The sequence below is a fragment of the Acanthochromis polyacanthus genome, chromosome 7 (genome assembly GCF_021347895.1).
Source record: "Acanthochromis polyacanthus isolate Apoly-LR-REF ecotype Palm Island chromosome 7, KAUST_Apoly_ChrSc, whole genome shotgun sequence".
NCBI classification, from domain to species: Eukaryota; Metazoa; Chordata; class Actinopteri; family Pomacentridae; genus Acanthochromis; species Acanthochromis polyacanthus.
Window position 1 is genome coordinate 2,553,790 of NC_067119.1, and position 24,276 is coordinate 2,578,065.

Below are 24,276 nucleotides of genomic sequence, written 5' to 3' on the forward strand. Positions count from 1 at the left end.
TTAGGCTATATTTACACAGGTAATCTCATTGAGACACTGAGTGTCATTCTCAAGAGAGACCTGTCCTTAAATAACATTACAGGATAACATTGAGTCACTGACAACACTAAGGGACCTATACTAGACAATACAACAATACAATAAAACACTGAGTTCCAGACGAACAGGGTCATAACAAAAACACAACATAGACATTAAAATGGCACCAAGCAATGACGTTAAAAAATATACAAATAACAGAGATAAACAGTAACAAAAACAGCACTAAAATATACATCTAACAGAAAAGAAATTAATTGTCAACATGCTGCTAGGTATTAAAGCCATTTTAAACAGAAAGGTTTTGAGCTTTGATTTATAAAACCCAGGTCAGTGATGGTACATGTCAGCAGGAGCTTGTTCCAGAGCCTGGGTTAAGCTACAGAGAACCCCCAGTCACCCCAGTGTCTGGATTTAGACCTGGGGACTTCAAGCAGCCCCTGATCGGACGACCTTAGAGCTCAGCTTTGGTCCCATGAAGTTAAAATCTCAGATAAATAAGGTGGAGGAAGAACGTAACGCGCTTTAAAAACAGTGCAGCCGTAAAAAGCAGCAGCTAAAAGACAGCCATACGCTTTTAGAAGAGATTTAAAAGAGGATCCTGAGTTTCTGTTCCTGAGACTGGAGGCCTGAACACCGAAGGCTGGGAGAACTTTAGTGACCAAACTGGATTTAGGAACCGTCAGAAAGACTCCTCAGGTGGATCTCAGGCTCCTATCAGGCTCATTAGGTCTTCTAGAATGTGGGAGTCTGGTCACTGAAGGCTTTAAACACAAGAACTAAAATCTCTAAAACTGACAGGAAGGCAGTGAAAGGCAGCAAGGACTGATGCAATGTGGTCACTTCTCCTGGTAGGAGCTAAAAGACGGATTAGTTGGAGTCTCTGAATGGTTTCAGAAAGTAGTTGTCAGATATTTGTTAATTGAGCAAAGCAGGATTGTCTAACCTTGGTCATGTGTGCATCAAAAGACATCTGGGAATCAGGAATAACACCTGGGTTACAGACCACCAGACTGGAGGTCAGACCTAAATGGTGTTATCGCTGTGGCCAGGAGGGGTAATGATGATAAACTCTGATTTAGTGTCATTTAACTGTAGAACATCTTTGGACAGACAGGATACCTTCAGCTCAGCTGAAACTGCCCCAATTGCACACAGAAGGATCAATCTGGGAGGTAAGATGTGAACCAGTCCAAAGCGGTGCCTTTAATGTCTACACAGCGTTCGAGGTGTGACAGGAGAATAGTGTGATCCACTGTGTCAAATGCTGCTGTTAGGTCTGGAAGAACTAAATTCAATTCAATTCAATGAACTTTATTTTTCCGATAGGAACTTCATTTGTGCCATAGCATCTGTGTGTGAGTTGTACATGCAAAAAATAGTATACATAACACAAGCAGCATACTATACACACAAGACGTCCAACATACCAGAGATGGTAGATAAGAAGAATGATAAATATAAATATATAAACTTAAATATTATCCTTACAAAAAGTGAAATGCTAAATATATAAATAATTAAAAAGACTTTAAAAGGTGGTAACAAAATAGATAAAATGGCTCAATCATTCATAAGTCTGATGGATGTTGGCACGAAACTTGACAAGGCTCTCCTGGTCTTAAAAATGAGTGACCTGTATCTCTGCTCTGAGGGCAGCAAACTGTAGTGTTTGTACAGTGTGTGAGTGGTGTCTGATGCTATCAGTGTTCCTTTACGTTTTGTCCTGTTGTAGATGCTAATGAGTGGTTCTTGCTCCAGTTCGATTATTTTACTGCACATCGTTACAATTTTATTTAGTGGATTGCGATGGATGGTGGACAAGGACACAAACCAAACTAAAAAAGGCACAATTACCAGAATCAAGGTTTAGAAGAAGATTATAGAAACGAGACTGGACAACACTGAAAGCAGCTTGGACAAAGTCTAAAGCCTGAGTGAGTGAGGATGAACAGCAATAAATAATAATGTCATCTGCATAAAGATGAAACACTGCATTTGACAAGTTGTAACAGAGATTATTTGTGTAGACTGAAAATTAAATGGGTCCCACTACTGAACCTTGGGGCGCCCCTTTGGTAATGTCCAGAAAAGAAGAGGTAGTTCCAGCCCCCTGAACACATTGTGTCCTGTTGGAGAGGTAGTTGGTAAACCAGACAGCTGCATGTTTAGATCAGCCAATGGGATGCAGGGATTGTATCAGCAGGCTGTGGTCTACTGCGTCAAATGCTGATGAAAAATCAATACAAAGAGACACAATGTTTATTGATGTCCAGAGCCCCAATGAAATCCTTCAGGACCTTCAGTGTAACAGTGATGAGCTGTTTTCTAAAACCAGACTGAAATGGAGATTAAACATTATTTGATTCTAAAGATTCCTTTAGATGTCACTAATGATCCTCTCAAATAATTTAGTTAAAAACACAATTTAAAAACTGATCTGTAGTTATTCACATGTGCAGGTTCTCCCCCTTTTTAAACAGGGGAGAACAAAGGCCGACTCCAGATTTTAGGGATTTTATTGCTGGTAAGAAACCTGTGAGAGGCTCATCTATAAAATCAGCTGCTAGCGTTGAGAAAAAGGGTTCAGTTTCATCAGGTCCTGCTGCTTTACTTGTGTCCAGCCTCGTTTTCATTAATTAAACATATTAATTAAACTGAGGTCTCTGCAGTTTCGTCACCAGGAGGCATCATGGGATGATTCACCTCGTTTCCGTTTGCTGTTAGATTCAAATCAGGAGCAGCTTCTCGATTTGTTCTAACAGTTCCGTCACCAGGAGGCATCATGGGAAGATTCACCTCGTTTCCGTTTCCAGGAGCAGGTTCTCTATTTGGTCTCTGAAGCACAAGAAGTGATAAAACATCACAATTAGGGGAAACAACACACCAGACAGCAAACCCTTTCTCCCTAAAGACACGGTAAATGGAACTTAAAGCATAAATCTGCTCTACTTCAGGTGATCAGGTCAGACAGCAGCTTTTTCCTGATGGATAATTACAGTTTTTCTCAGTTGATAACACTAAATTCCACTCACTGCACACAGACACCAACTGACTGCACACATTTCTCAAAAACAGGACTCTGCTGTCTAAATGTTGGACACTATTCATGTTTGCACACAGTTTCCATAACTCTTGCACTCTTTTTGTAAAAGACTGAACACCTTTTTTGCTCATTTGAGTATAATTTTTTACTCACAGCACACATTTTTCAAAAAATGAACACTAGGGAGCAGAAGTGGGACACTGTTCCAACACTGCTGACACATTTAAGACACAACAGGTCAAAACTGAAAAGACTTTTACCAATGAACTGCACACTATAAAACCTGCTGGTAAACTATATTAGCTGTTCAGAATACAATCTGTTGGTGAGGTCAGCAGCTGGTAAGGATGGTGCAGTTTTGTGATGCGTGGAATCTCTGCACGCTGGAGTCCAGTCTACTTTATGCAAATGAGCTGCAGGTAAACACACCGGCTCACAGCTGGAAACACCCCACATGTGGCATTCTGGTCTGGTTGTGGTGCGTTTCCATCTGCGATCCGGTGTGTTTACCCGGAGACGGCTGCAGCTCATTTGCATAAAGTAGACTGGATTCTACTTTATGCAAATTTGATGCGGGTGTGGAGGTTCCACACATCCTGAAACTGTCCTCAAACTTCTAAACTAGCCGTTGCTGAACTAAAATGAGAACAGATTCAGCTGCTGCGGATTATTTCTCACCTCAAATGCTTTCAGAAATACTTTTCGCTGAAGTGTTTTTGAAATAAAAGGGAAAGTTTGTGGCCGAGCCGCTGTGTTTATCTGACATGCCTGTCAGACCATCAAGCTGAAAGCTTGATCACATCACCACATAGTGACCTGCTGTTGCTCAAACACTGTCATATGACAATGTTGTGGTCCGTTAGTGACTGCCCACAAGCCGTGCGATTTTCAGATGCAGTGCGTTGCCGTACAGGAAAATCACATCTAGTGGACACACGGCTTAGCTCTGTCTGTCCACAGAAAACATAGCTTGTGATGAGCTCCTGTGTCCTGACCAGGCTGAAAGAACTGATGCAGACGTGGTGTAAATATCTGCATACTGTACTGTGGACAATACAGTGCTGTATTTTTTTGTCTAACATTAATTTTAATTTCTAATGTACAGTCAGGTACTGCAGTGACCCCCCCGATTCATTTATAGGATGCATTTATGTTTAACTTATCATTTTTGAGGACTGGATCATTTTTTCACACTTCATGTTAAAACACAGTAGTGTTCTGTATTTAGCAGTGCAGTGTCCTAGTTTTACTTTGTGTGTCTTAATTTTGAAAACAAAGTTTAAAATTAGACAATAAAGTGCACTTTTGACATGTGTGCAGTGTTCAAATAAAAACTATAGGGTGCAGTGTGTTAGTAAATGTGTGCTATTTTTCAGGAACAGTGTCTTATCAGAGAGAAACTGTAATGCTGGTGATAAAATGTCTGTTCCAGGTTCTAAGATGGAGTCTGTAGAGTCTGAATCTGGTGCAGACGCCATTTTAAACTCACTTATTTTAGCATTGTTTTGGTCTTTTTGTGCCATATTTGTGTTACGTTTGGATCATTTTGTTTAATTTCTGAATTATTTATGCATGTTTTTGTGTCATTTTTGTATCTTTGTGTCATTTAAGCACCGTTTTGTCATTTTTCTGTTATTTTCTCCCAGATGGAGATCCTTAATGTAGCTGATAAAATGTCTGTTCCAGTCAGACTGAAAACTAAGAAATAAATAAGTTCTACAAAGCTACAAAGCTGTTCTGACCCACAGACACATTAACGGTCTGAAATAAACCTAAACTACTAGTTTTAAAGGACGGCTGCTCAGTAAGTCTTCATTTGCAGCTTCCTAGGAAAAAAAATCTCACAAATTAAAAGCTTCTGTAGCTGCAACATTCTGGTATTTTAACGGTTTGACCAACTTTCTTTGAACCACATTTAAACTAGAACAGAGACGGAGTGAAATGAAGCAAACATGCACATTAAATTGATCTGTTTTGGTGAATACACCACATTTATCTGATTAAATCCTCCTCTACAGGCAGAAATCATCAGAAATCATCAGCTTCCTTCTGTTTTTTCATCATAAACTCTGGATATTTAAAATGGCGTCTGCAGAAGGTGGAACAGACCAACACGGTCCTGAACATCCTTTAAGCTTCCTGCTGTAAACAATCTGAACTCATCCAGAAGGTTCCGTCCACCTCTGGTTTACATCAAGGACTGGTTCTACTCTTTATGCAGCTAAATGAACGTTCTGGACAGAAAGAAGATAAAGTTCTGTAAAATGAGCAGTGACAAAAGAAACACTTACATTGGCTGCCATCTTACGGAGACAATACACAAGTCCTGCAATGACTGGGACCAGGACCAGGACCAGGACCAGAGGCAGGAGCAACCACAACATTTCATTCCCTGGAGGAGTCGCTGTAGGAGTTGCTGTAGGAGTTGCTGTAGGAGTCGCTGTAGGAGTCGCTGTAGGAGTCCCTGTAGGAGTCCCTGTAGGAGTCCCTGTAGGAGTCCCTGTAGGAGTCGCTGGTGGAGTCGCTGGTGGAGTCGCTGCAGAGGAAAAGTTAGACTTTGGTCAACATACATTCTATATTTTCTTCATTATACAGCTTATAATAAAGACTATTTACTTCTAAACTCTGTTTTTAAAGGTCGCTACTCTGTAAACAAGTAAAGCACTCAGAGAACACAGTATTCTGTGAAGGCTGTTCATTCCTCCGTATGGCATTGTCAGAAATGAAGCATATTTATTGTTATTATTGATGATCAGAAATCACAACACTATAGAAGGTCTGTTGATCAGTTCATCACTTTTTGCAAGCCTGTGTTTTGCTCGTGTTAAATAATCGTTCCCTCCATGCTTTTATTTTGAAGGCATTTTTAAAAAAAATAATAATACAGGCTCGTAATTTCGGCAGCATTCCAGCGGCACAGGAAGTGTTTATCTCAGGTTTCTTGACATGAAGAAGCTGCGGAAAAGTCTGAAGGTTCACGTAAAGATGGAAGGAAAACTTAGAAACACCTTCACAATTTAATCAACTGTTCATTGGATCATTTCTGACGGATAAGTCCTGATAAGTCCTCAGTGGTGGATTAGTAGTAGGATCACAATCAGCTGATGTAGTGTTCTCTTGTTGTCATGGTTACAGTGATGCCGTGTTGCTATCTCAAAATGATACAGAAATCTTTAACAAATCTGTGAATCCAGACTATAAGCTGCATCACTGCCAAAATCTAATCACTCTGACCGTCCTTCAAAGTTTCATTCAAACCCGTTGGTCTGTTCTTGAGTAATGTTGCTGACAGAAACACAGTTTGACAGAAATGTACAATGACACATAACTAATAATAAAGTTATAATTAATAATCAGAACAGGAAAAGGCCTGTTTTATGGTGACGATGGTCCAGAGAGAACAACTCTGTGGTTGATTTTTCTGAATTTCATCTTCAAATGTTCCAGTAAAACTGATTCACCTTCATGGTTCCAGTGAGTCTGTTTACTGTGATTATTATAGAATTCAGAGCTGGACAGAGGCTTCAGAACCAAAAACTACTTTAACTTACTTTATGACTGACTCCAGACCTATAATCAGTAGATTACGAGGGAATTTTAAATTTGACAGGACACTTATATTTTAACCAGAGCAGCTTTTCTAGTGTTTACAGTATTGTTTAGATCAGAGGCTGAACTATGAAGACAGTTTAACACAGTCAGACTTTCTTTGTGTGAGTGGACAAAAACTAAAACCTCAGTCAGAGTTTACAGGTGTGGAGGTGGTTTTCTCCTTTCTTGAAAGCAACATCAGGAGTATTTGCCTTCAGACTGATACTCACCATGGACGGTCAGGTTGTACTTTATAGAGGAGTTTTTGCGGCTCAGAGTCAGCTCCCCAGTGTCGTTTGTCTGGAGATTAATAATCGTAATCTCTCCGGTGGAGCTGTTCCATAACACTTTGCCATCCAAAATATGATCGATAGTACCATCTACCACGTGCAGATAAGTTTTTCCTCCCCCTCTCAAAGTCCCAGATTTCATCACTTTGTCAGGTAGAGTGATGTTCTTCCCTTCAGTACCGTTCAGAGGCGTTGGTTCCCCGTAGACCTGACCTACAAGCATCCCTGGAAAACAGAGAACAACAGTCAGCAGCTGCAGCGTTTCAAACCAGTTAGATGAAAACCAACAGCATGGAGAGGACGAACCTTTCAGTTATGAGTCAAAATCTGCTGAAGAGTAATAATGTGTAACAAATCATCTAGAAATTTAAATTCTTTTATTGATTAATCAAAGGACATTTTATTACACTTTGATGATTGCCTTAACAATAGAAACATATGAAAAGATAGTAAACTAGGCAAGTTTTTGACAAATGGTCTATCAAGTTTCCAAAATTACGCTTATGTATGTTACTTTCTGAAGGAAAAAAATCAAAGTTTTTTATGAGTTTTTCCCTCTGTTTGGTGAAGTTATATGCATGTAAGAGTGATATGATGAAGTTTTCACCAACCAAGATTAAATTTGACAAAAAGTTCATCAGAAGATGGAAATATAATTATCTTATGAACTGCCGACATAATCTATGTCTGCCATGCCAACTAACAATGTTTAAGATTTCCCCTTTACTCAGAGAAAGGAAAACAGTTTCTATGGAGAATTCCTCAAAACACAACAGAAATAACTTCCAATTCATGATCAATATCCACAATTTGTCCATGCTTAGTAAGCAGAAAGTTAAACATCGCACACGAGTACAAAATTGATCTCAACTCAATAGAATTTAGTCGAAACGATTGAGGGACCGAATGAAAGAGTCCACACAGCATGTCAATGAGAATTAGCGTAGATATGATGGAAGAACTTCGCTGGTAGGGTGAACGATTGTGCATTTTGTGTTGAACTCTGACGGAAACAGGAAGTCGTACGTTACATTTTGACGGACATTTTTTATGTACATTATGTATTCCGTACGTTATGTAGTTTGACAGACGACACCACCACACCGCTTAGGCAGTCATTTTCTCCTTCTTCCTGGAAAGCGCCGACGTAGTCAAAACATGCTTTAGTGTGGGTTTTCCAGGAAATGTGTGTACCACGTGGACCCGTACATCGAGCAGATACCACCACGACTTATGTACGTTATTTTTGGACAGACAGCGATCTAGTTATCATGTGATCGATATATTTTGATCACAGACGGGCTGCTAGCCACAAATGATTTATTTTTCAGTCGGAAATATTTCAGTGGGTTGATTGATTGCAGAGAATGTTTCGTTGTACTGTTTTTTGTTGAGATATCTGGACTGACAGCCGACTTGATTGTTTGATGGATGCAGTAACGTGCATAAGGGCTGTAATTTCCTTTCGTTTTCTATTAAATAAATATGCTCTTGAATCTAGTTAGACTTTTTAGTAGGTCAATGTCTATGTTTTTCAGAATAAAGTTTGTTTTGTGGCAAATACAAATTGTAAAGCAGCAGGTGAACTCCAAATGTGGCTCATTGGAATTGTTACACTCAGCACCATTGTAATCGTCGATTATGAAAATAAAACCTTATTTTTCTCAAGAAATCATTAGAACTGACACATGGAATTGTTTCTATTATCTCTTATCACTTTATTATTTTGTCTAAACTATTTTTAAGGCACATTTTCTGAAAAACAGTCTTAAGAAATGACTTTTTGAAATACTAAATCTAATTTTACCCATTAGCAGATAGTGACTTTTATAGACACTGAAACAACCACCAGCAACACAGGAAGAAACTGTGTGACTGTTAAACCAACTTTACTCGTATCTACACCTCACCATAACAAAAAAAGCAGAAAAAGACACAAAAGGATGCTTAAATAACTAAAAAAAATTACACAAAAGTAACAAAATAACACTAAAATAACAAAAATGATAAAGCAATGCTTTGAAATTACACAAAATTAAAAATAACACAAAGGCATGCTTAAATAACTATACAATGACAAATAAAAACACACAAAACAATGTTTAAACAACAACAAGTCCCAACAAGGACACAAAAGCACGCTTGAATAACTAGAAAAATACACAAAAAGACACAAAAGGATGCTAAAACTACACAAAAATGACAAAATGCTTAAATAATGCAAAAATGACACAAAAGTATCCTAAATAACTAAAAATTACACAATTACACAAAGATCCACAGTGGCAGCTTTTTACCATCAAAATGTTTTTATGTTCCTCATTGTTCTCCGTTAAAATAATCTGTTTGCACACAAAGACACAAAAAATGACAAAAGATGCCAAATTTATCAAAAAAAATACCAAAATACGACAAAAATGACACAAAAATATGCTTAAATAACTTAACGACACACGAAGACACAAAAGGATAATAAAGGAACACAAAAATGGCAAAACTATGCTTCAATAACCAACGAAACAGAAGTAGAAGTCGCTCTATATTAGTTAAAGTTGCTCTAAATGAGTTAAAGTTGCTCTATATTAGTTAAAGTTGCTCTATATTAGTTAAAGTTGCTCTAAATGAGTTAAAGTTGCTCTAAATGAGTTAAAGTTGCTCTAAATGAGTTAAAGTTGCTCTATATTAGTTAAAGTTGCTCTATATTAGTTAAAGTTGCTCTATATTAGTTAAAGTTGCTCTATATTAGTTAAAGTTGCTCTAAATGAGTTAAAGTTGCTCTATATTAGTTAAAGTTGCTCTAAATGAGTTAAAGTTGCTCTATATGTTCCCCATTTAAACTCCTACTTTTATCCATGTGCTAACATAACTGCACAAGAGTTTTCTAATCATCAATGAGCCTTTAACACCATTAGCTAACACAGTGTAGCATTATTTGGTTTTAAAAGCGGCCCAGAGAGGATTGGACTCTGAACTAAACCATGTAGAGAACTCCATCTGAACGTCATCTATCAGCACCCAGGACCTCTCCCTGTTCATCTCACTGGATAGCAGCTACACACCTTTAAATAATCCGACTAGCAGGTAGAAAAAACGCTTTTCTCCAGTCCACCTCTCCCTCCCTCTAACAGCATAGCTCCAACCTGGAGCTCGTACCTTGAATGCTTTTCTTTGCCATTGTAAAACACCGTGATTTGCCTTGTTGCGCCAAACAGATAAACTGTCCTTACTAGCAGAGAAAAACGGCAAAACACTTCACATGGACGCGATGAGGACGATTAAAAAAACCGCTCCCTTCGACAGGGCAGGTCTCCGCCGCTGACAGCCGGCGTTACGCACCGGTTTGTATTTTTTCACAGCAACTTCAGTAAGCTAAATACGGAAATGAAAGACTTACCTGTACAGGTGGCGAGGAGCACGAATATCCGCACAGGTTTCCTTGAGGACATCGCGGCGTAGCAGCAAAAAGTGAAATGAAGGAATTTTCCAGAAGTTGAACACCGGCGCATCCGCGCTGGATTAAAGGGAGGAGTAAGAGGGAGAAGACCAATGACGTTGGGGAAGACGCTACAGTGATTCTTGATGGGTTTAGCCGGTGACGTGCTGAGAAACGTCAGTATGCGCTTTTCAGACAGGTGTTTGACTCACCGGTATAGTGGTTAGCACCATAGACATAATAAAGAGTAGACACCGCATCGACCTCTACTGCCTATTGGGGCTGACGAGACGTGGGGCCGCCATCTTGGTCCGGTCAGCCGCTCCACTCAGCGCTGTTTGACAGCGCATTTAATCCATCTTAACTCTGAATATTAAACTGATTTTCACGCGTTTTTTATTTTTATTTTTTTGCTGCAAACGTCATACATGTAGCTATGATACAGGACAAATGGTTCGGCGTATTTTAATATTCATAGCGGGAATAATATATAATAATAATAATAATAGGTAATAGAATATTCTGATATTAAGATCAACTGTAGACAGGTATTTTGCAAACACTGTAAACACACACACACTAATATATGTTAGAGAAGCAGATAATGGCAGTAAAGTCAATTATTTTAATAATTTAAAGAGACAATATATGATTAAGCAATATATACATATATAAACAAAATACTGACTAATGAACACATATTTCTATATAAAACAATAGACAGAAGTTATATAAATCATAGATGGAATATCGACATCATTCACATATATATATAGATAAAAGTTATATATCAGAGAAAATTATTATATAAATCACATATAGACTATCAATATAATTCATACATATATATTAAAAAAGACATGTCAGAAAATGATATTATATATATATTGTTTTATATAGAAATATGTGTTCATTAGTCAGTATTTTGTTTATAAATGTATATATAGCGTAATCATATATTGTCTCTTCAAATTATTAAAATAATTGACTTTATTGCCATTATCTGCTTCTCTAACATATATTAGTGTGTGTGTGTTTACAGTGTTTGCAAAATACCTGTCTACAGTCGAGCTTAATTTCAGAATATTCTATTAGCTACCTATCATTATTATGAACTATTATTCCCGCTATGGATATTAAAATACGCCGAACCATTTGTCCTGTATCATATCTACATGTATGACGTTTGCAGCAAAAAAAATAAAAATAAAAAACGCGTGAAAATCAGTTTAATATTCAGAGTTAAGATGGATTAAATGCGCTGTCAAACAGCGCTGAGTGGAGCGGCTGACCGGACCAAGATGGCGGCCGTATTTCTCGCTGCGCAGCAGAGTGGCGTCTACCCTTTATTATGTCTATGGTTAGCACTTTCGCCGGTTCAAATCCCGCCCTGGGCCTGGGATCTTTCTGCATGGAGTTTGCATGTTCTCCCTGTGCATGCGTGGGTTTTCTCCGGGTACTCCGGCTTCCTCCCACAGTCCAAAAATATGCTGAGGTTAATTGGTTACTCTAAATTGTCCGTAGGTGTGAATGTGAGTGTGATTGTGTGTCTGTATATGTAGCCCTGTGACAGACTGGTGACCTGTCCAGGGTGTCCCCTGCCTTCACCCGAGTCAGCTGGGATAGACTCCAGCACCCCCCATGACCCTAGTGAGGATAAAGCGGTGTATAGAGGATGGATGGATGGATGTTTGACACACCTGTGGCTCACGGGCCAAAACCGGTCCTCCAGAGCGTTCAATCCGGCCCGACTTTGCAAAGTGCAAAACTTCCAGAGAAGACATTAACTGCAATTAATTGTAAATTTGTAAAACTATGAATCTAAAACAATCTCTACATCTTGACAAGTTGTTTGATCATGAAGTAAAATACCAGATTGTGCAGAAGCAGCTACACTAGAAGCTAAAATCAGGTAATGCTAGGAGTTAAAAGCAGCTAAATTCGGCTAAAACTAGAGGCTAGCATCTAGAAGTAGGGTGACCGTACGTCCTCTTTTGCTCGGACATGTCCTCTTTTGAGAGGCTGTCCGGCCTGTCCGGCCGGCGTTTATAAAGTCCTTCAAATGTCCGGGTTTTTGATCCCCTAAATTCCACATAACGCGAAACTGCCGCGCCGCGCTCTTGAATCGTACTGTGCAGCACTTAGAACCCATTCTCCTCTATCAGACAATTTCCACTGCACACGCTGCGGAGCGCCAGCGCCGCGTCTCTGAAGCCCCGGCGTGCGCCACGGCGCTGGAGATTCACTTCCTCGCAGGCTGACAGGCAGGTAGGCACACTGCGAGAGAGCACTCGAACAGAAAGAAAATACCGAAACGCAAATGTCATTTCACTGATGAAATGCAAATAAAGTACCCCTGTTTTCATCCGGGTCGTGTCAAATGGGAGGCAGAATGTACAGTCTGCAAAGCTGGGACTTATGTCTCTGTAGCTAATAAGAAAAGGAAAAAGAAGGAAAAAAAGGACTGTTGACTTGAGGCATTATTTCTATATTTTTTTCATTTGCCATTAGACACATTATTTTGAAGAATGGTACTCTACCTCACTTTTCCTAACTAAGGTGTAAGTGTCAGACTTAAGAGAGATGATTATTTCTTATTTTGTTAAACATCTGAATACATGTGTTCCTACACAACTTGAGTCAATAACTATTAAAGACTAGAGCATGCCATGTTTGTATGTGACTGATTATATTGTTTAGGAGAATTGCTTTAAATTAATAAATATATTATTTATAAAGCAACTGTTTGTGAGTGTTTTGGGCCATTTTTCTGTATATCCAGGTAAAGTGTTCTTTTCTGGGGAATTCAGAATATCTGTTTAACTGAGTTTGAAGCACAGAAAGCCCCCTGACCCATGGAAAACCCCTAAAAATTGGTGGTGGTGGTGGTGGTGGTGGTGGTGGGGGTGGGGGGGGGGCTGAAAATTTTTCGCGCGCGAGCTGGACGTGTGTCCTCTTTTCAGAGAAACAGAATATGGTCACCCTATCTAGAAGGAGCTACACTAAAAGCTAAAAGAGGTTAAATCAAGTAACAAAACAGGCTAACACCTGGAAGCAGCTACAATAGAAGCTAAAATAGGTTAAAACTAGTAATAAGACAGGCTAACAGCTAGAAGTACCTACACGAGAAGCTAAAAGCAGGCAATGCTAGGAGTTTAAGGCAGCTAAAGCAGAAGCTAAATTAGGCTAAAACTAGAGGCTAGCATCCAGAAACAGCTACACTAGAAGGTAAAAGAGGTTAAAGCTAGTTGCAAAACAGGCCAACAGCAAGAAGCACCTACACTAGAAGCTAGCGAAGAGTGGGTAATGCTTGGACTTAAAAGCAGCTATACTAGGCTTAATCTAGAGGCTGAAAGCAGCTAAGCTAAAAGAGAAAGGTGGGTAAAACTGGTAGCTATAAGAGGCAAAAACTATGGATTGAAATCACGTGAAGTAGAAGCTAGAAGAGGTTAAACCTAGTAACAAATCAGGTTAAAACCTTCAGGTAAAGGTAGCTAAAGTAGAAGCCAATTTGGGCTTAAACCGGAGGCTGAAAGCAGCTACACTAAAAAATATATATATTAAAGGTTAACAACACTAGCGGCTAAAAGAGGCTAAAAATGTGAGTAAGTTTGTAAGAAAATAAACTAAAGCTATGAGCTAGAAGCAGGAAAAGTGGAAGCTAATTGAGGCTAAAATTAGATGCTAAACACAGCTAAATTAGATTCTAAAAGAAGTTGAATTTACGAGTTAAAAGCAACTAGACTAGAAGCTAAAACTGGGAACAAAACAAGCTAAAATTAGTAACAAAAGATTAAAACTCGGAACAGAAGAACTCCAGACTTCACTGTGCATCTGAAACAAAGCCTAAACCCCAGAATTCACAGATTCCTGACATTATTTACCTCTTGTTTTTCTGTTTTTCTACACTAAAGCTCTGATAAATACTTGGTGAATAGTTCGTCACAAACCGCCAACGATGTCTCCAAGTTCTGGGGCCACGGACACGTTGAGCCGGACAGACGAGGGCAGCCAGAGAGTTCTGCCTGGTTCTGAAGTCAGTCCACAGGAAAACTACTTCAGCAGGGAAATGCTGGACCGGCTGAGCGGGAAGAGGACCGATAAGACCTGGTTGGAGTCCAAACACAGCGACCCAGATACCGTCTACCTGATGTTCTCCAAGCTCAACCCCATGGTCAGCATGCCACAGGAGGATGACGGGGTATGTAGCCGTGGATGTTTTTAGGTTAAACCTGCTGCGATTCGTCTGGAAATGAGTGTTCTGCACCTGAAACCAGCCACAAGGTGTAGAGGTGAAGGACCAGAGGTATATTAGAAGCAGAGGTTTACCTGAGCAGGTAACAAAAGCCTACTTATTCAACAACACAAGGAGTGAAAAGACTAAAAGATACTAAAACTACGAGTGAAAGGAGACTAAAAGAGGCAAAAACTGGAGGGAAAAGAAGCTAAAATTAGGAGCTAAAAGAGGCTAAAATAACTAGTGAAATGACATTAAAAGATGCAAAATTAAGATCTAAAAGGGGCCAGCCATTTAGCTAATAGGGCTAAACTAGGAGATGAAAGAGACTACAACATGTAGCTAAAAGCGGCTAAAGTAGGAGCTTAAAGAGGCTAAAAGTGGACCTAAAAAAGTTAAAACTAGGACCTAAAGGAAATTGAGATAAGGAATGAAATGGAACTGAAAGAAGCAAAAACTAGTAGCTAAAAACAAGCTACAATTTGTGGCTAAAAGAGACAAAAACCATAAGGTAAAAGAGGCTACAACTTGTGTGTAAAACAGACCTGGGCATCATACGTCATCATCCATTAATCAGCAGTGAAAATAGTTTGAACCTTTAAAAAATACTAACACCAGTTTTCACACAAGATGGCGCCACTGCTCCACATTAATTCTTTTAATTTCTGAACTCATTTCACTGATTTATTCTGTAGACAAATATAAACTCCTGAACGTTGAAACTTGACAGTCTTTTCTGGTCTTTGTCGTTGCTGTTTAATCTGATTTAAGAACTGTTTCTGTCTTTTCTCAGGTGATCGACTCGATGTTTAAAGGTTCCCGTCCAGCCTTTACTGTCCCTCCCAGACAGACCATCGCCCACCAGCTCATCAGACACTGGATCGGCATCACCTCCAACCTCTAACATCCAACATCCAGACTGTTCATTCCACCGTTTGTCTGTAAAATGAGTCCAGAAAAAACACCTCAGATCTGAGGTTTGGACTGAAATCTGAGACGTGGCACCGAGAAGACGAATTAAAAGAAGAAGAAATGTGTAAAATTCCTCCAGACACGTCTGTGTGAGCAGTAACAGAAGAAGAAATGTACTAATAATGATGATCTGAAGGCATTTCAACACCTTTAATCAATGAAAAATAAACTTATTTTTATTAAAATGTGGTTTTAAGTCAAACTAAAAATACTCAACAAATCTACAAGTTGACATGATTGTAAGATAAATCTGCATTAATAAATGATGTCTTGTACAATTTTACAACAGTAAATAAATGGAAAATGTGCTGTAATTTACTTTTTAAAAATGCAAAATGACCACAAAGAGACACAAACAACTGCAATTAGATGCAAATCGACTGCAACACAAGGCCAAAAATAGTCAAAACAATCACGACTGGACGCAAAATGATCACAAAGAGACGCAAACTGACTGCTAAGAAATGAAAAACAGCCACAAAAATACACAAAACTGCGAAGAGACATAAAATGACCCCCAAAGAGACCACAAAGCAACTGCAAAGAGACAAAAACAATTGCAGATAGATGCATTATGACCACACACAGACACAAATTGACTGCAAAACAGGCCCAAACACTTTCAAAAGAACCACAAAGAAGCACAAAACCGCAGCAGAGAAACATGAAATTGTGGCAAAAAGACACAAACTGACCGCAAAAAGACGCAAACAGACAAAAACGACGATAAATGGATGCAAATAGCCAGAACCACCCCCCCACCCCCCACTGCACCCCTCTACTCCCCCACCACCCACCACACCTTCTCCCGCCCGACGAGTTTTTCGAAAATCCGAGTTTTGGCGGGTTTCCCGAGTTTCTAGGTTGGACGCAGAACAAGCTGTCATGAAGAGGTGTTGAAGTCGGTGAGGATGGAGTGACTTTTTACAGCGACTAGAAGGAAGACGACTAGAAGAGCAGGTCTTTAAGCAGCATCCCTAAAATCCATGGAGTCGCTCCAGAGAAATGAAGGGAGGTCAACTTTTATCAGCCTCCATCCAGATGTTCAACTTGATATCTTTACTTTGACATTTTTAGCTCCACAAACCTTTAGTATCACACTTTATGACCATTTATTAGGACTTTAATGGAATCCAGCAGCAGTGTCTAATTAAAGGACATTTATTTCCAACGTAAATGTGTGATGTTCATCCTCTGGAGCTTCTCTTCACATCGTCTTCCACCTGGACTGGTTTGGTCGGGAGCATGAGCAACAAACATGAAAAACTGCACTTTAACATCAATGAATGACACTGAAGTTTAATCTCTACATAAATGAGACTCAGTCTGGATGTGCTGCTCTGTCATTAACTCCTAAGTTTAAGGAAAGTTCAAACTAAAGAGGACAGTTCAGATCAGACTAGAGAATGAGCTGATTCTGAACAAACATCTCAGACTTTCTGAGCTTCAGCACCTCTAGAAGATATTTGAACAACAAGCAACTCCAGAGATCCAGAAGTTGGAGAGAGTTAGCTTTAGCTGAGCCAAAGAACATGTGGGACGCTAACCTAGCAAACATTTCAGACTTTTCTCTGTGAATTCTGAGAAATAATTTCCTATTTAATGACAGAGCTACACATCTGAACTCAGTCTCATTAAAACAGACTCTAATTCAGTGTCATCCATCCAGATTAAAGTGCAGTTACCCAAAATGTTTGTTGATGAGCTCCAACTAAACCTGTCCAGGTAGAAGGCCACTTTGACAAACAGGAAGTGGAAGATTCCAAGCAGATTTATAGAAGGGGGACCGGACTGTACTAAGTGTGGTCCAGCATAGAGGGGGGGTGTTTGTGGGTTTTTAAGGCTGATCATGATTATTAGTGAGACATTTGGAGCAGATATTCATTTGTAGTAAATGAAAGTATTTAAAATCTTGGAGTTAAACTTAGAAGAACACAAACTCTAACAGAAAACTTTGTTGATACGTTTTTGTTTTGTTCACAGATCTTTTATTGGTGACATATAACCAATCAAATCACTGCAGAAGACAGAGCGACCACAGCTAGACAAAGGTTCAGAGCCAAAGTAGCACCATTTTTAAATGGATTTATTACCGTAAATCAGTAAAAAATAAAATGGCGATAATCAGTAAATCAATCAGAACCACCACTGCACAAAGATACACAAAAACCAAAGCAGAGAGACGTAAAAATATGGCAAAGACACAAAAGACACAAACAGACAAAAACAACTGCAAATAGGTACAAAGTAACAACAAAAAGAAATAAATTCACTGATAAGAAATGCCACAAAAACATGTAAAATGGCCATAAAGACGCACAAAACAACTGCAGACACAAAACAGCCACAAAGACAAGGCAGAGACACAAAACAACTGCAAATAGATGCAAATCGACTGCAACACAAGCCCAAAAATAATCAAAACAATCACAACTAAAGGCAAAATGATCACAAAAAGATGCAAACTGACTGCTAAGAAACGCAAAACAGCCACAAAAATGCACAAAACAACTGCAAAGAGACAAAAACAACTGCAGATAGAGGCAATATGAGTGTACATAGACACAAACTGGCTGCAAAACAGGCCCAAACAAATTGAAAACAATCACAAAGAGACAGAAAAAAGACACAAAGATGCACAAAAACACAGCAGAGAGATGTAAAATTGTGGCAAAAAGACACAAACTGACTGCAGAAAGATGCACACCACCTGCAAACAGACAAAAACAACTACAAGATGCAAAACAGCCACAAAGACATGAAAAATGGCCACAAAGACATATAAAACAACTGCAAAGAAATGCAAATTGACTGCAAAACAAGCCCAAAAAGATGTAAATTGCCTGCAAACAGACAAAAACAACGGCAAATCGATACAAAACAGCCAGACAGATGTGAAAAATGGTGACAAAGAGACCAAAAACAACCGCAAAAGACAAAAACAACTGCAAACAGATGCAAATCAATTGCAACACAAGCCGAAAAATAGTCAAAAACAATCACAACTAGATGCAAAATGATGACAAAAAGATGAAAACTGACTGCTAAGAAATGCAAAAAAGCCACAAAGACATACAAAATGGCCACAAAGACACAAAAAACAACTCCAAAGAGTCATAAAATTACAAGATTCCAATTATAAGATTACAGAAAGAGATGGAAAATGTCTTAATAACAATAATCTGAAAGGATTTCAAAACCTTTAGTCAATGGAAAATAAACTTATTTTAATTAAAGTCAGATTGTAAGTCATGCCTGATACTGAAAAGACTAAAAATACTCAACAAATTTCAGTATAAAATATACATTTTAGCTGATTTTCAGATCAATCTTTGCAGTAATAAATTATTTCCTCACAGTTTTACAGGAAAATATAAAAAGGAAATATTCACTAAATGCAAAGAAACTGAACTGACAAAACTGTGTATTCATAAATGATGTCTTGTACAATTTTACTCCAGTAAATACATGAAAAATGTGCTATCATTTACTTTAAATAGTGAATAAATAAATAAAAATAATAATAAAATTCCACGATGTGCATCAGCTAATAACAAGATCTTTTTTTTTTGTTGTTGAAAAATCTACATCCTTTTAAAATCCATCTATTTTTTTAATAAATAAAAGGAATCCTGCACAAAAACGAATGATTTAGCTCATCCTCATACAGGTCACATATTTAACCATCAGTAATTATAATAATTAAGTTCATTAAAATGACTGAATATTAATATAATACACTGTCAGTTATACCAGACTAATCTGGAATATAATTAAGGTAAAACATTGAAGTGAGTGTGCTTTTGTTTGGTTTCATGATGCCATAAGAACCACAGTCGTTTCACTTCCCTTTAAAGCAAGAATTCCTCAAAGATGCGGCTGAAAGTAGCTCGACTCACCGCTAGACGAACTCTGTTTCTAAGTTTAACCAACACTTAGTGAAGCATTAGTGCTGCCGAGGAGATCTGTCTGTATCTCTGAAGAAAAAAAAAGACGCAAACCGGACACGAAACAATCAAGCAAACAAAAAAAAAAAAACAACAAGCAAGAATTTACTTAACCCGTTGCGCTTCAGTGTCCCGCCCGCGGAACACTTTGAGATCTGCATAAGCATTTCCTTAAATATCTGAAGCTGCAAACGTGATTATACAAACAGTATACGCCGATGGAAAGCTTAGATTCTCATGAATCCGCCGGTATAAACCACTTTCAGATGCGATTACCACAGCGGGTGAGAAAAACACATTTGTCCGACAAACAACAAATATCCATCCATCCTTTCTCTGTACACGGCTTCAACGCACACAGCACGACTGACATTTGTGGGTTCATTATTACACACAGATGAAAATATTCCACAAAAAACGGCCATAATCCAACCTTTTACATCCAGACGAAACAAGCCAGTAAAATATTTTTTCCAAAACATGTCTTGAAGTCGGTATAAAATCCACGAATCGGTCGTTTTCAAGGAAATGCACCTCGCGATGCGCGTCCAGTATTCCCTGTATTTCTCGTCATATTTTCATTTACAAATAGAATATTAGCGATTTTTTGTACTGAAAATGGCTGGAATTGACTGTACCTTATAGGGCTATTAAACACTGCCTGTCCAAAAAAAAAAGTCAAGCACTGATATGTCAGTGGACTGCCTTAAGCTCTGAGAACGACACACATCCACTGTGGTGTCTAGGGCTGGCCCAAATAGTGGTTTCTGGCCTCCGAATATTCGGGCCCTATTAAAGACGAATTTCCGAATATTCGTTCCGCCCCGTAACGTCTGACCGGGGGGCATCTGTCTCGAGATGGATTCCTTTTTTACCAAGATCTTCTATTGATGATGGGAGAGTCGGACAAAGTCTTCTCCAGAACATCCCAAAGGTTCTTCGTGGGGCTGAGGTCTGATCCATCTCATCTCCCTGATCCAATCATTTACAATGTGAACCCCATGAATCCTGACATAGTCATCATACTATCAATTTAACAGACTCAGGTCTGAGTCAGAAAGATGACAAAGCACAATGATACTGCCACTTTCTTTCCTGACACAATTCTGAGTCAGAAAGAAGACATGTAGTGGAACAGCACCAGAATTGAAACATGCCGTCTTTCTGACTCTGACTTGGTTCTTCAGGTTCTTAATCGGTCCTAAGTCAGGACTTTGTGGAGACCAGTCTAGAACCTTCATTCCATCCTGATGGAACCATTTCTTTACCACGTCTGATGTGTGTTTGGACTCATTGTCTGGTTGAAACATCCAACTGTGTCCAAGATCAACCTTCTGCTGATGGTTTTAGATTTTCCTGAAGAACATGGAGGTAATTCTCCTTCTTCATTATTCCATTTACTTCCACAGCGCATGATACTGCCACCTCCATGCTTGATGGTAGGTTTGGTGTTCTTGGGGTTAAAAAAGACCTGCCTCAGACAGTCGGAAACCAGTCCTTAAAAAGTCTCAAACCAGCACAAAATCAGGACCAAAACCAAACCTAAACTTCTGCCCCCATCACTCTGGAACAGGGTAAATCTGGACTCATCAGACCACATGACCTTCTTCCATTGATCCAGAGTCCAATCTTTATGCTCCACAGCAAACTGATCAGTGGTTTTCTTAGAGCTACAGCTGTTTAGTCCCAATCCTTTGAGTTTCCTTCATGTGGAAATGTTCTTCCTTTCACTATTAAACAGCTGTGGGTTCTACTGTTGGTTTCCTACAATCATCTAAGAGTTTGTTCCTGAAGATGAAGGTTCTCCGCTATCCTTCAGGTTTTAATGATGCGTTGGACGGTTCTTAACCTGATTTTAGTTGTTTCATCTTCTTGGTTGTTTTCTTTGTTTGATGCAGGCCAATAATTTGACCCTTCTGAGACAGATTAACATCCTTTCCATGACCACAGGAAATGTCTTCCAACATTTAAGAAATGAGAAGCTCCTCACTGCATCAGCTCCAGTTAAAGAAGTTGTTTCATCACTGCAGTTATTATCCAATGGAAGGATCTGAACTATTTGATTAGCTAAATCCAGGTTGTGTCTTTTTTTTTTTTTTTGGACTGGCAGTGTATTTGCGTAAAAGCTGAACTGAAGCCTTTGTGATAAAACGTGTCCAAAAACAAAAGAATTCAGCTAAAAATTGACTAATCGGTAGAGTAAACATTGTGTTTCTTCCATTTATCTGGTGGAAAATAAAATATTTAAATGAAGCAGTGGATTAATGTCAATTCTGTGCAAATTCAACACAACTTGCAAAATAGTTTAGAGGTAACTCTGACCCTCAGTGTGTTAAACTGCACAACAAGGTTGTTCAGGATTCACAGAATCATCTTAATTTTTCTTCTTGTTTTCCTGTTCTGTCTTTTTAGGTCACAGTTTGGTAGAAATCCACGTCATATATAAAAAAACAAACAAAAAAAGCACAATAAGCACACAAAGATGTGATTAGTTTTGGGAAGTCTCACATCGTTTGGTGTTTAACCAACGCCTGCCGTCTCATCTGAACACTTATTACGATTATTACTTATTACCACTTATTACTAACACAATTATTACTATTATTATTACGCCCGTGTGCAGCTGTTCTGGATGATTTTTGTCAAAATGACGACAACAAAAACAACAACAGCAGCTGTTTTGAACACCAGCAGAGGAAGCAGGAACCACCAGACCTCAGAGTTATCTGCAGAGACACAACATCAGCATCAGTTAGAACAAAAACACAAGAAACCATCAATTAAAACCCAAAAAACACTTCAGAAAGAGATCTTGGTGATTACATGAGTTTTTTTGTCTCTACATAAAAGAGACACAAAATTAGACAAATAAGACAGAAAGCAAAACACAAAGGGACAAAACCGAGACAGAAATTACAAAAAAAAAAAAAAATGACGGAAACAAGACACAAAACAAGAAAAGTGAGGAACAAAACAACAAAAACAAGATATAAAATGACTAGAAGGAGACGCAAAAGATGACAAACTAATGTGGTCAATAAATAAAGTCAGCTCGGCTCAGAAACAGTGAACAGAGGAGCAGGTTGTTGGAGATCCATTCAGCATGGAGAAACATCTTTCTACTGATGATAAGCAGAGCAGAGAGGAAAAGACTGGAGAGGAAACATGGAGATAGATAAATGTCTACAGCATGTGGAGACAAAACTGCAAAAACACAACAAAATCTCCAAAACAGCACAAACAAGACACAAGGTGACAAAAACAAGACAGAAAATTTAAAAAAACACGAAACACAAAATGACACAAATGTTGTATTTACAGCTCTGAGGTTCTTCTGGTTTTCTACCTTCCTCGTCTTCAGGACAACAGATTGGCTCCAATTCACCTGAAAAAATAAAAGAACAGAGAAAACTTTGAAGCATTTCATTCAGTAAATCTTCATAGGTGATGTATAAAGTCCTACCTGTGAGGTTCAGTCCGCTGCAGAACGTCTCAGCGTCCATCTGAAGGCTTTTATTCTCTGCAGGGTTTCCAGCCTCACATCTGTAAGAGGAGCTGAGGTTCTGCTGGGTCACGGTGAGCAGCAGAGACTCAGTAGAGCTGATCTGGTTCTGCATCTGCTCGTCTCTGGACCACCGCAGTTTGACGTCTGCAGCTTTATCCACAGAACACAGCAGGAAGCAGCTCTCATTGACAGGTTTACCTGCAGGACCAGCTACAGGGGCTGCACAGGAAGCACCACCACAAAGAGTCAGAACAGAGAAAGTCACACTCCACTCCACCCACTCAGTCCTACACATGTGGTTTTATTTCCAACTGCCAGCCTGCTCTTTAGTCCCACTAATAATGGAAATGTGCCAAATGCAGCGTGATACCGCCACCACCATGCTTCATAGTGGGTTTGTTGTTCTTGAGGTTAAAGGCCTCTCCTTCTCTGGACTAAAAATGTGGACTTCAGTGATTTCTAGCTCCAAATTTAGTAATTAGGAAATTACTTTTACAGGGTGTGAATGATTCCAGAGTCAGGACAGCTGAGCAGAAAACAGAGTAGTGATGACTAAATTTATGTTTTTTTTACAGCAAAAACAAGAAGTTCGGAGCCTAAATGACTCACAAAACAATAAAAGTCTTTACTAGAAACATGTCTGGATTTCAATGTTTCGATGATTTCCTCATAGAACATTCAGAGTTGTAAGAGTAACTGGAAACTTCAGACTGTCATAAGTGGGTGTAAACTGCTGCTCACATCCGTACCAACATTTTCCTCCTGTTGTCTGTGACGGTGCTCGTAGGTTTACTTACCAAACACTGTGAGACTGTAGGACTTAACAAAAACGTTTCCTTTGTTAGATTCAACGGTATAGATCCCGGTGTCATCTCTCTGCAGCGCTGTGATTGTAAAGAGTCCAGTAGTTCTGTTCCACACTATCCTGTCCCTGTAACGTTCCTGCCAGATGTCTAACTTCCGGTCATGAACTACAGCCAAAGTTGTGATTTCAAAAATCAGAAGTCCTGATTCTCCCACAGAGGCAGGCAGAGTGACGTTTCCTCCCTCACTTCCTGTCAGAGTCTCCTTCACTTCCACACCTGCAGCAGGTGAAGTCAGCGCTGGAAATGATCGTCACAAAGCAGCTTTTAGACGCACAAATCCAAAACCATGTGGGACACCAATAGTACAACACATTGTATTCATGTTAACGTACAATAGATGGTTTGGTTTT

General features: G+C 39.1%; 2 protein-coding genes across 3 annotated transcripts in view; one reads left to right on the top strand and one right to left on the bottom strand.

Moving 5' to 3' along the window:
* The window catches only part of nudt12 (nudix (nucleoside diphosphate linked moiety X)-type motif 12), a 37,983-nt gene extending 22,057 nt beyond the window's left edge, over positions 1-15,926 (top strand). Inside the window, exon 9 of one of the 2 annotated variants that reach the window (XM_051951252.1) lies at positions 15,546-15,926. In XM_051951252.1, coding sequence (XP_051807212.1) covers positions 15,546-15,547 — 2 coding nt within the window. In that variant the 3' untranslated portion in view covers positions 15,548-15,926. Of the gene's footprint in view, positions 1-15,429 lie in introns of both variants that reach the window. The other variant, XM_051951251.1, reaches the window with a different exon arrangement.
* A 3,167-nt stretch (positions 15,927-19,093) lies between these two features.
* Positions 19,094-24,167, bottom strand: LOC127534839 (T-lymphocyte surface antigen Ly-9-like; the record flags this gene model as incomplete). Its single annotated transcript, XM_051951102.1, has 4 exons — positions 19,094-22,281; positions 22,875-22,940; positions 23,019-23,279; positions 23,858-24,167. Coding segments are annotated over 4 exons (756 nt in total), but the record flags the coding sequence as incomplete, so codon positions are not given.
* Positions 24,168-24,276: the final 109 nt, after the last annotated feature.